This window comes from Dicentrarchus labrax, unplaced genomic scaffold, assembly GCF_905237075.1.
Source record: "Dicentrarchus labrax unplaced genomic scaffold, dlabrax2021, whole genome shotgun sequence".
In the NCBI taxonomy this organism is placed as follows: Eukaryota; Metazoa; Chordata; class Actinopteri; family Moronidae; genus Dicentrarchus; species Dicentrarchus labrax.
The window spans coordinates 17,629,961-17,642,236 of NW_026136713.1; the positions used below are offsets into that span (position 1 = coordinate 17,629,961).

At 40.7% G+C, this 12,276-nt stretch overlaps 1 protein-coding gene across 3 annotated transcripts; it reads left to right on the top strand.

The window, feature by feature from the left end:
- Positions 1–2,173: 2,173 nt before the first annotated feature.
- Positions 2,174–11,909, top strand: LOC127375059 (transmembrane protein 271-like). Of its 3 annotated transcripts, XM_051420876.1 has the most exons (3): positions 2,174–4,064; positions 10,019–10,108; positions 11,629–11,909. In XM_051420876.1, the coding sequence occupies exon 1, from the start codon at positions 3,116–3,118 to the stop codon at positions 3,902–3,904; it is 789 nt and encodes a 262-aa protein (XP_051276836.1). In that variant the 5' UTR covers positions 2,174–3,115; the 3' UTR covers positions 3,905–4,064; positions 10,019–10,108; positions 11,629–11,909. The 3 variants fall into 3 exon arrangements, with proteins under 3 accessions (XP_051276836.1, XP_051276834.1, XP_051276835.1); XM_051420874.1 differs by having other exon boundaries at positions 10,019–11,909; XM_051420875.1 differs by lacking the exon at positions 10,019–10,108.
- The last annotated feature ends 367 nt before the right edge of the window (positions 11,910–12,276 follow it).

The window sequence follows — 12,276 nt, forward strand, 5'->3', positions numbered from 1 at the left end:
TGGTTTTTCTGCTGAAGCCTGGTCTGTCTGAGTCAAAATAAGTGGGTTGATGCCGGGTCCAGTCAGTCTCATTGTTGTTGCTGTTGATGGTGTTGACATCCACAGCGCCGCCGTTGGACCGACCCACGTTGGCAGCAGAGACATCCACTGTCAGCAAGCAGAGCTGCCAATCAATCAACCAATCAGCAGATCATCAACACATCATTCACAGGCCCCTTCTCTTATCTGCAGACCTATGCAAAGCAGTAATGACCTAATTAGTCTCACACTCACACACACTTACTGGCAGCTGTACTGGTACAGTCAATGAGGTGGCTCATTGTGATGAATGGATCGGCGAGGGCTTTCCCCGGTGTAATTCTCTCACCTGGACCCATCAAACATTTGGTTCATTAAGCCAAAAACTTGTGCTTGTCCTCTGGAAGTTTTCACATCGAGGGTAAATGAATTGGAAACAAATCAAATCTAACAACCTGCAACAATCTGGCAGCAGGTCACACCAATGGGATCATTTTACATATCCTTGAACTTTTCTCAGATGGTTGCCTTTTGAGTTTGGAAACTAATTTTGTCATTTTTCTAATGTTTTCAGCTTGTTGCTTCTATGACACGTCTTTGTTTTTTAGCCACGGCTCTACAGATCTCAATGTCAGCCTTTCGGTTGGTCGGTCCACCAGACTGAAACATCTCAACAACCATTAAAGTTTGTACGATAAATTCATGGTCCCTGAGGGTGATTCCTAACAAGTCTTTCTGGTGCCACCATGAGGTTGATGTTTGTGTATTTGTGTCTAGAGCAGTGGTTCTCAAACTATGGTACTAAAATGGTGACCATGTTAAACGTTATACCTGCTAATTATAAACATGTTAGCACAGTGATTGTAAGCACACTAACATGCTGATGTTAGCATTTAGCTCAAAGTACAGTTTCACAGAGTCCCCACTAGCATGGCTGAAGAGTCTTATTGTCTTTCTTTGAAGATCCCCTGAAGTCAAGTAATAAGATATAATACAAATTCTCTGCTTTGAATAATAATGTGTGTTTTTTCCACAAAAAAGTATAATTTCCACATTAAAATCAATAAATCTACTCCTTCTATCTCTTTAAAAATCTATGAATTTGTAAATAAAGTTTTCCTGCTGGACACAAGATGTCTCCTACTTCACTGTAAAGTCCATTCTCAGTGTCTGAGCAAGTGACTTCAAGTTTGTACTTCACACTTGTATAAGTTGCACACTGGACCAGGCAAGCAGGAAAGAGAAATGACGTTGGACGCGAAATGAGCAAAAAGTGCAATCGGCCCTAAACCAGTGTCAGGTTTGTCTGTTCTGGGCTACTGTTGAAACATGGCAGCCTCTGTAGGTGGCCTGCGGTGTCTGTGGATATAAGAGACTCATTATAAGGTAACAAAAACATAATAATGCTTATTTTCTGGTGATTATACACAAATGAAAACACAGTTATGCATATGATATTCAATTTCTGCTGACAGATCTTCCTAAATGTTACACATTGCACCTTTAACTCAACCCTAGAGACAAAATATGAACTTTTTGGGATAAAATATCAACATATCGATCTCTTAAATGTTCCCTGACACATTTTAAACTCTGATATTTATGGAATATATCTCCCATCAGTAGGAAACATATTGCACTTCATACTCAAACATTTACTTTTACTCTGTGGGCTGTGTCAACTTCTGTTACAGAATCGGCTTTGGATGACTCACCCGGCATGTCCTTCTACATTTGTTTTTCGGACTAAAGAGAATTTCTCCAAACAGTAATCTACCCTTTAATACCTGCGCTTCTTTTGATTCTTCTCTCTGTTTGTCTGCAACTCTCGGAATCTCCATCGTGCCAAGGTCATTTGGGCACTGAATAAAAAACAAATAAATAAAAACAGACTGCAGTTTGTGCCCCCACCTACACAACGAGTCATTAAATCTGTGCTAAATGAAAACGTGAGAAGGATAGTTTTTCCTTGTATGTTTTTTATTTGGGGGGGAGGGGGGGTGAAGAGGAGGTTTGCTGAGAGGAAGGATGTTGAGGAGTCCAGTCAGATGCCATCTGGCCTCGGCTGGATGTTTCAGCACCACGGACAGCGCCCAGCCTCCGTCCATCCTCTGCTATTATTCATGCTTTTGTTAATGATTTCCAGAAAGATCCACCCTACAAACAGCAACCCTTAGGAGAAAATTATGCAAGGATGACGTAGATATATCACAGTATGTGTGCAACCTATATATATAATATATCCACTGAGTTATATCATATCATTGAGGAGGTTATAATTAACCCAAAACTTAAGCTTATACACCTTTTATTTGCAGTTTTACCACCAGTACAAATTAAATGCATTGACTCACAGTTACTGCTACCAAACTGACTTCACTACAAGGCTATGGGGCTTTAAAGGGGGTGTTGAGAAATTAATGTTCCTGAAAGTCAATGATTTCTGTTCCTGCTGCTGTTTGTTTTCTCGAACGGCAGCCAAAAGTCGTTCACCCACCTTTTCATTTAACGCCACGTCGCTATAAACCCACTACAGGGCACCTCAGACGCATTTAAAGTCCCTGCAGGAGTGTTATCTGAAGGCCTGTGGGTCACTGGTCATTGGTCCACTGGACCCTTAAGCATCTCCGGCTCAAGCAGCCGCCTCCTTCTCTGCCACAAAAACGCCACACACCATTCACTCCGACGACTTGGCGGACTGCAGATGAGACTCTCTCTTCAGGAGGAGGAAAAGGGAGGAAAATAAAAAACTTTTGGTCAGGAGAGTGCTTCAAGAAGCTGATGGGCGGTTAGGTGATTTGGGTAATGTGATTACTACTTGTGTATGGATTATCGTTAAGTGCAAACAACAACAACAACAAAAAATTTTAAAAAAAGGGAAAGGAGCGCGTTCTTGGCATTAGTTATTTATATATTCCTGTAAAGCGGCGGGGATGCGAGAGAGAAGCCACAGCGGCGAGGATCGCCCGCTCTGAACCGGAGGAGTCACCGGCAGATGATGTCCCAATGTGAGAGTGCTTCCAGAGGAGACGAAGGAGAGGACGAAGGAGGATGAAGAAGGGGGGAGAGGGATCGAGAGCGGCAGAGGTGGAATATAATGAAGTTGAGTGGGAAAGGACTGTGCACCGTCTTCTCCAGCACCCTCCTCTTCGTGTGCGCCCTGAGCGAAGTTGTCGTTGGATTAAGATGCGTCTCGTTGGGATCTACGGTGAGAGCGCATTTCCACCTCGGCGCCGCGGCCGGGGCTTTCTACTCCGGGCTACTTGTGGGAATCGGGCAGGTCCTGCTGGGGATGGCGCTGCTCTTTTGCATGGAGAAGCCCGGCTGCAGGAATTTCTTTCTCCTCGGTGTTGTGGTCTTCTTGTTGGGAGTCCTCACCGCTTTCTCCGGCGCGGTGGTGGACGGGGACACGGCTTCTCTGGTGGAGAGGAAATATTCCCATTACTGCTTCCACTCTTTGGTTGTGAACCCTGCCTGCGAGCAGCTGAGGGATTACCAGCGGAGTCTGGTCATCTCCACTGTTCTCAGCACCTTGGAGTGCGTCTTGGGGCTCATCAACCTGGTGGTCATCAAAAGGTACAAATCAGCGCAGTTTTCTAGGAGCCGACAGTCGAGGCAGCGCGCCGGCGCGATCCTCTTCAGCGAGGAGCGGGACTGCTCTTCGGCGGATTTCCAGCCGGTGTCTTACATCAATTTGGGTGTTTTTAACGTGTTTGACGAGACAGGTGCAGAAGTGCAGTGCGGGGGACACCCGTCAATCGAGCTGCCGGGATACTCGCCCACGGACCCGGAGCTCAATCATTGCTTCCCTTTCTCCTACCCGCTCCCCAGTGAACTGCCGCCCGCATACGAGGACATTTTCCCCGCTGAGGCATGCAACACATAGCCGCTCTGGAGCAGCCCCCCCAGCAGCGCTTTTTTCCCTCTGCTGTGACAATCAATGACTTTGTGCTTTAAAACAACCCCCCTCCCCACCCACCCCCCATACAACCACCACTACCATCCCTCTCTTCTCCTCCTCTCCCAACACCCCCCAACAAAAACCAGTAAGTTACACAGGAGGACAGCAGCTGTGGGTTTTAATTCACCCGATTCCTTCTCATTCTGATATGTTTCTTACATCTGCCTGGTAGCTTACATTGTGCACCACCAGTCAGACTGATGTAGATGAACAGATCAAAGTGATACAGGCCCAGACAGTGCAGGCAGATCAAGGCCCATAAACGCAACAGCTTGCCAGTATAACAAAAAGCAGAGTTTGTGTTTTGAATGTTTGCTGTTAATATTTTTACTTGTGAATAAAAAGTGTATTTAACCTCATCTGACTGTCCTGAGGCTGCTGCCAGTATAGCTTGGAAACCCCGTTGATGCTGTGGTCAATCTAAACTTCATTTTAAAGGGTTCAACCAACTTTTTTTTTTTTTTTTTATGGTGCTGTTTATTAATAATCAAAAACTCCTATAAGATACAAGCAGTTATTTTTTTAAACCCATCATCTGGAGAAATACCTGTATATGGCATAATGTTGACAAGACAAAATACCTTTAACCACTTTAAAGTCACACTGCAGTGGTTTATTATATTATTTACATAAAGTCTGGGAACACAAATGCTAAAAAGAGCTTCCAAACTCAAAGTAGCGGAGGCCAAATTATGGTTATGTTATGTTTATTGGTATGAGAGAAAGTAATAAACACTGGATCCACTGGACCCTGACACAGGCTTTCTGTTTATAGGTTATCTCCGATAACCCTAATGACATCACTAGCACTCCTTCCAGAGAGAATAATAATAATAAAACCTTTATTTGTATAGCACTTTTTAAAAAATATTAGTGTTTACAAAGTGCTTTACATACAGCAGCAATAAAGAATAAGATAAAAAGCAATATATGAGGTAAACAGATAGAACCTAAACCAAACAGAGATACTAACCATAACCATAATATAACACAAAAAATTCATATTACTGATATCAATGATAACGAGTATCAGACAGAGCAGAGAGAGAGTCCGAGCCTGAATGCATCATTTGCTTTAAAGTACAACAGGAGTGATGCAAAATCCCTCATTGCTGGTGTCTGTGAAGGCATTCTTTGGTGCAGCAGGCTGTCCAGATATGATCCAGACTGAAGGTTTAAAAGACTGAAACCGTGCAGCACAGCTTCCCTTATTGTTCCATTTGATGTGACTCGAGTTAATAAATTAACTCCGCCGCACACAAATAATCACATCAGCTCTCAGCATGGATCCTCCCAGGACCATCAAAACCTTTTCAACTTCACTGTTACTAATTTCCCTTAACAGCTAGAACAGTGAAAGAATATATATATATAGATAGATAGATAGATTTGGCTGTCATCATTATGTGCCCACCTTTAGACAACATCTTCTTCTCTGTGGTAAATTAAATTGAAATGGTCCCTTTTCCCTCAAATTAAAGCCCTCAAATGAGCATCCGTGGCCAACTGTCTCTCCAGAGGGAAGGAACAACTTTAAGAAGTATACTGTACTGGCTCAGTGTAATAATCCTCCTCTTATCCTTTTCAAACAGTGTGATGATGTATCCACTCACTCATCCTACTTAGGTTGGGCTTTGCATGCCAGAGCTGAATACAGGAGAGGCCAAAAAAAATAAATTTAATAAAAAAAAAGCTCTTTCTTCTAACATTTCGTGCCAATAAAAAAAATAAAAAATACAGCTATAACCTGAGATTAACTCAGCAACCAACCAGAGAACAAAAGAGGTCTTCTGGGAGGCGGTTGTCCAAAAAAAGATGCAAACAAAGCTAATGGCAGGGGCTCCTGCTGTGGCTGTGCACCAGCACTGTCCACTGACAGAAAAACAGAACAGAAAACAAGACTTTAGGTTCAGACCCTTTCAAACAAATAAGATGTGTGCCCTTGCCAGCAGCACCTCTTCAACCTAGAGCACAGACGCCCAGGTCAGCAGTATCACACCAGGCTCAGTGAGTTAGCTGGCCCGGATATGTTTCAGGTTGTGTTCTGTTTTTGATCTGCCTGCAAAAGTAAATTTGTCAGCGGGACAATAGATGGATTTGTTTACCTTTAGATAAAGTGTCTGAGAATGTTTTTTGCCTTCCTTCGTACCTTTTAACACCTCAAGTAAAATGTCATGTTTTAAAGATCATCGATCAGGGAGCCGGTGCAGTGGAGCAGTGCTGCTTCTATTTCATATTTCGATTACGTGTGGTGCTTGTTACTCACGAAAAATGGTCCAACATTCATTAACTAAAGTCAAAAAAAGATGGGAAGTAGCTAATGTAGATAGGCATCTTTTGGTTTTACCCGACTGCCTATGAATAGGGTCTTCAGGAGACTTAATGTGGTGTAAATAAACCTAAAACTTGGTGGTGAGAGAAACTTTAGATGAAACACAAGGATGTGACGGTGCTGTGACCCTCCATTAAATCACTGGAACTTCAGTGCTGGCTTTGTTTGCAGTGGGAACTATTGGACTGCAGATATTTTCCATTTTCCAGCTGGTTAAACTAAGCATTAAGATTTCATATAGTTTTAGGATGCACAAGGTCTCTTTGCATATAGAATAATTGAAAAAATGTCCAGAATGTTTTCTCACTGCAAACTGTGCATAAGCATCTTCACTAAGTATCTAAATTGCTGATTATATCTTCCAGCTTAGGGAGACTCATGCAGATGCCCAGACTAACATTTTTTGACATTTACTGCTAAAATCTATTTCATTGATAACATAGAGAGGTTGTTTGTCAGATTTTAGATGAAATACTTTTGCACTACAAAATTGGAATGACCATAACAGCCCCAACTGTGTCACTACAGACTGGTCACATAGTTAGGAACCCATGGATTTAACAGTTATCTTACGTCATTATATTTTTGTTTGAGTCATTTGAGTGTGCTACATCTCATTTTATGCTATTAGGTGGTTAATAATAATTATAAGTGGAAAGTAACTAAGGTCTGGTTATGAAACAGCCCAGATGATCGGAGTATATGCTACTATTATCCCACTTTTTATACTAATAGACCAAATAAAAACATAAAAATTATACAATCATGGCAATAATAACAAAACAAAACCTGCTGGTAGGTTTTGGCAGGCAGCATCAATTTTCTCAGTTGTTTTTTTTTTTTTTTAAATCTATTCATACTGTTAATTTAATTTGTAACAGCTAATCAAAAATTAACTATACTCCATTTGATTCTGTTGTGGCACTGTAAGACTTTCATGTTGGCCAGTGGATTTTAAATTAGTGAAAACAAGTTGTTGTTTTTTGTGCTAATCTCCGCAAACATGAAAATCCATTTGTTGAGCAAAATATTTTAGTTTGTCTAAAATAACTATAACTAAATAACTTAATAAACTTTCCTTAAGGTCATGATCATTTCTCTACATAACATAAGCTGTGTGCTCATTTTTCCCCTCTGTGCTCAAAATGTCCCATCACGTCTCTGAACTGAGGCACAAATATAACTACACACTTTTCACGTCACACGGAAAAAAACCCTATAAATATCCAACTGAAAAAGCGACTCTCGGTTTAGTCTGACTCATTTCATCCAGCATGTTTCAAGATGCTGCTGTGTTCAAATATCAGCTCCATCAGACGTAATGATGAAATTACAGAGTGCATTCACCCTTACAAGTAAAAGAGAGAGAGATTAACTTTTTAAAAGTCACCACAGTGGGAGCAACCTGCTGTCTATCGTGACAAATGCATCTCTGCTCTGTGGTCGTTAACAAATGTCACCTGCCTGTTCACTGGAAAGAAAATCCAAGATTACACGATAAATCTAATCTGTATTTATTCAGGGAAGTTGACTGATGCTATTTTCCAGTAAGTCACATTCACACTAGGAGCCAGAGGCTGAGCTGAGGAGTGGCTTCAGAGCCTGAATCTTTTAGGGATTTAAAATAACTTCAACTTTGTGTCATTTCCCCTCCGTCTGTTCTATTACTGGTGAAATATCACCCTCTCTTACAGCATTATGGGCAGGGTTTCACATGAAGCAGATTTGTCGGATAAACATTCATTCTGTGAACTCATATCGTTTCCAAAAATAGGTTTCAAGATTGGTAATGCACCAAATTCCTACGCTACCTATGTTATGTAACTTTAAAATAATAATAATAATTATGATGATTAATAATTCTTGCCTCTTTTTAAGTGGCAGGAGTAAAGAATAGTCATCTCCAACATTTGCTGTGTTCTGGTTTCAAAATGATGAACAGTGCCAGTACTCACTGGTACTGATCGGGGAATACTGGCATTTCTGACTTTTTATGACCTTTCCGCCTCCTGGTGAGTGGCACTCTGTGACGACCACCACCCTACTCTGCCTCTGATTGTTTGTTGGTTTGGTTGGTTATGGGTTCAGGCATGAGGAGTGAGATGATCAGTGTTAGAGCCAATGAGAGACAGACTATGGCCGAGTGTGTCTTCAAACTGTAAACACATAGTTAGCTTAATGTTTGAGAAAAAATATAAAATGTCTTTGTTAAAATGGATACAAAATGCTAAGATTTAGGGTTATGGGATAGGGGTATGTTGTGGTTAGGGTTGGAGAACAATTAGATACAAGGATGTAGGCTCTATAGGATGATTTTTCCTGGGCAACAATCATGTTCTTCCAAGTAATGTACAGTTTTTTAGGAATCCTATAATCTGATCTGGCTTAAAAAAAATAGTGCATATAGCTGCTGCTCTGGGGAGCATGCCTTCTTGGTTTGGGCTAAGCCCCGAATTTAATAGTATTACTAAAATGTATTAGTAATTAGTTACACTACTTGTTACTCTGGAAAGTAATATTATTACTAGTAATGAGTTACGGCCTGACACCGCTGCCTCCACCCCTCCTCTTCTGAGAGGAGACAGGGTGTTAAGTGCATTGCTTAATGGCACCTTCATGGGATTTGACCTGATGACCTTTCTGAGACAAAATCTAACTTAAATCATCTTAAATCTTCACAGTAGAACTCTAACAGAGGTGGCTGCTATCTATGTGTGTTTTATCAATAGTTTTAATCACTAATGCAATGTCAAAACTGCTTTAAAGTGCCATTGACAGTGTGTATCTGAAAGTAATTGCCTCCATTAATGTATGAACTGTGTCTTAGATAGCGTGTGGTATATATTCTAGCACATGCTGCTTCAGAGGTATAATGATGAGTAATTGCACATTTTAAAAAAGCAAAGACATGTCTTGGTTATAATGTAGGGCAGTGTATTATCTTAAGATCTGTGGTCTCTGTGGACCAAGAGTCCGGAGTTTTTTTTTTTTTCTCTCCTGGTGGCAGATCCTTTGTTGGATAGCGGTGCTGCATTAGTGTAATGACAGCCTCCGGCTCTGGTCACACAAAGTAAAAACCGCTGACTTGCATCTCAAAGTTCTTCACTCTGAGGAATATAAGGGAGGGTTTCTGCACAAGTGATTACACTGCAGATATTTTGGATGAATGATGTACGTGGACAGGAGCGTAGAGCCGGGGTGAGCTGATGAAAGGAGTGAAGGGAGAACGAAGGCAGATCAAAAATGTCTTTGGCACTACTTGAGACAATTAGCTCATTAACAAGTGTAATAAGTATTTAAATGTTGTAGTGCCACTTTTGTTGCCTCTCACGCAAAGAAAATTATAGCTGAGCTGCGGAGTGAAACACAGGGACAAAGGACTCACGCACACATATCTTGCATTACATTTTCCTTCTCCATCTGCATACTTCCACGAATGTATGTCAAGGACAAAACTGCCGGCCATACTTATGGAAAAAAAATCAATACCCCCTAAAAGCCTTTCATTAGACACATATCCATTTGTCTGTGTGCAGCTGCCAGAGTGGCTTTTAAAAGCCAACACTGGGCCTTTCCTGACGGAAATGTGGTTCACTACCTGTGCATGTGCTTCCAAGCCATTAGACTCTCTTGTGCCAATTTCTGAAAAAACTTGATTCTTCTTTATACTCTCTTTGAAGATTCTGATTTTCATTTTTCTCCTGCAGGAGCAACAGTGTCAGAGCTCTCATTATGAGTGAGAAAAAAACCACTACACCATCGAAGGGGCTTCAAAATCGCAGAACCACGTGTGTACGGTGTGTTCACATCACAGGCAGATTATTAGGAATTTATAGCTTGATGTGCTGGAATCACAGTCAAAAGCCACTTTTGGATTATTAGATTCAATTAAAAAGAGAACATTTATATTTAACTCCAAGTCCATTTCACAACTCTTTTTCAGGACTTTCAATCATATCACAAGCTTTTTAATAATCTGACCATCACCGTTGCAATTAATCAATACATTTTGGTCTATAAAATGCTAGAAAACATTTAATAATTCAGCTCATGATTTCCTAAACCCAAAAGTCACATCTTCAAATGTCTTGTTTTTTTCTGACAAATGGTCCAAAACTGAAAGATATTCAATTTACAATGATATAAAACTGAGAAAGACAACAAACCCTCACACTGGAGAAGCTGTAACCAGAGACTATTTGGCATTTTTGGTTTAAAAAATGGATCTAACCAACAAAAAAATTAACACTAAATAAATGTTCTGTCTGTAAAACTTGTCATTTAACTGACTAATTGTTCTAATTCAGTTCAAGTGCACTTTAGGACTCCTCGTCTGTCGGCTTGCAAGGATGAAAGTTCATTCTTGACAGGAAATTATGGCATTAAAGTCCCCTTACCTGCTTTTTCTAGAACCTTTAACCATATCACGTCATCTTTATCCACTGTTGACGACTGAGTGATCGCATTAACACCACAAACAGAGGTCCTAAAAGTATAACAGCTACTGAGCTAGCATTGCAACAGATCGAGCTCCTTGCAACCATAATAACGAGGCCATAATGTCACATTTGGCCTTGCCTGCGACTGGCAGAGTCACATTTTCAACACTTGATCATTTTGTGGTCAAGTTAGCGAGAATAAATGTGCAAAGTCTGGTTAGACTAAAATAAAGCTGGCTGGGGTCTCAGTTTGGCTTTGGGTTTAAAAACCAAAAACTACTTGGTTAGGTTTAGGAGAAGATCATACGTATATAACTTAAAACAAGTAAATGTTGAAATTTTTCTCTCATGTGTGGATTGTTTGACCCATCCATCCACCCTGTCCTCCTCCCTGTGCAGACTTTGTCGCTTTTTGTACTGCACATCCATGCATGTGTGTATTTTCATATCAAGCTGAGGCAAAACGCGACACTGACTTATTCTCTCTAGAGGATCGGTGGGTCGATTACGTGCTTTTGTGTGACTTGGCTGTAACACCTGAATTTCCCCATGGAGGCTCAAAAAAGGATTACCTTACCATAGCTGAACCCCATCCACTGATGAAGACAGTGTCATTGTTTGGCAAACTACTATGTCCAGAGTCAATAAAGACTTTTAATTTCTTGAGTCAAACATGTGGAGACTTGGATCAATACAGTGCCCTAGTTGGTGTTGCGGGAGGCTGATGAGGATCAGAACCAGTGATTTAGTGATTTCAGTCAGGTGTTGAGATTCCTGGCTAGTTTTTATCCAACAGTTTGTATTGCAAATAAACCTCCAAACTACAGAAATATCCACTGTTGTAAAAATGTGACATCATTGTTTGTATCACTTCACAGGTTACTGTAATTCAAACGGACAAGCAGACTGTGTATAGATGGAGAAAAGGTTCGATTGACCGCCTGCTGGTTGCCCAAAAGTGGTCAATGAGGGTCATGGATGACTTAACAGTCCTTTAATGACCGACTTGGACTCTTCACCGACCTGCAGCTGGATTTGTGGATTACAATCGACTCATCTCACATGGTGGCCTCCTGAATTAATACTTAATGAATGCTTTCCCCCGCTGTTGCAATTTAATTATCTTTTAAACTGAGTATAAACCAAATTCTCTGCACAAGATGTCTGTTTGTTCTATTTGTCTGGCAACTAATGAACATCATTTGCAGGAAAAGGTTGTTTTATTTTCGAGCCAACTTCTGGCTAGTTTGTTCATCTACTTCTTAATACTGAAAATTATAATGTTAATGGAATTGCTGAGTGCCACATTTCTTACCTGAAACTTCTCCAAGAGAAACACTGCTATATTATTCTGAGAATGGAGTCATTATGTAAATCCCAGGAAGCGTTCTCAACACATCCTGACACTTAAGGTGCAGTGAAAATACTCTGTTTTCAGTTTTTCATGTCAGAATCACTTCCATATTTTTTGACGTGACATGAACTCATAATCAGACCTTGAGAAGTCTAATAGAATGATTCAATCA

Bases quoted from the DNA above. Each gene is read 5' to 3' on its own strand.
- LOC127375059 (XM_051420874.1), top strand. From the start codon at position 3,116: ATGAAGTTGAGTGGGAAAGGACTGTGCACCGTCTTCTCCAGCACCCTC.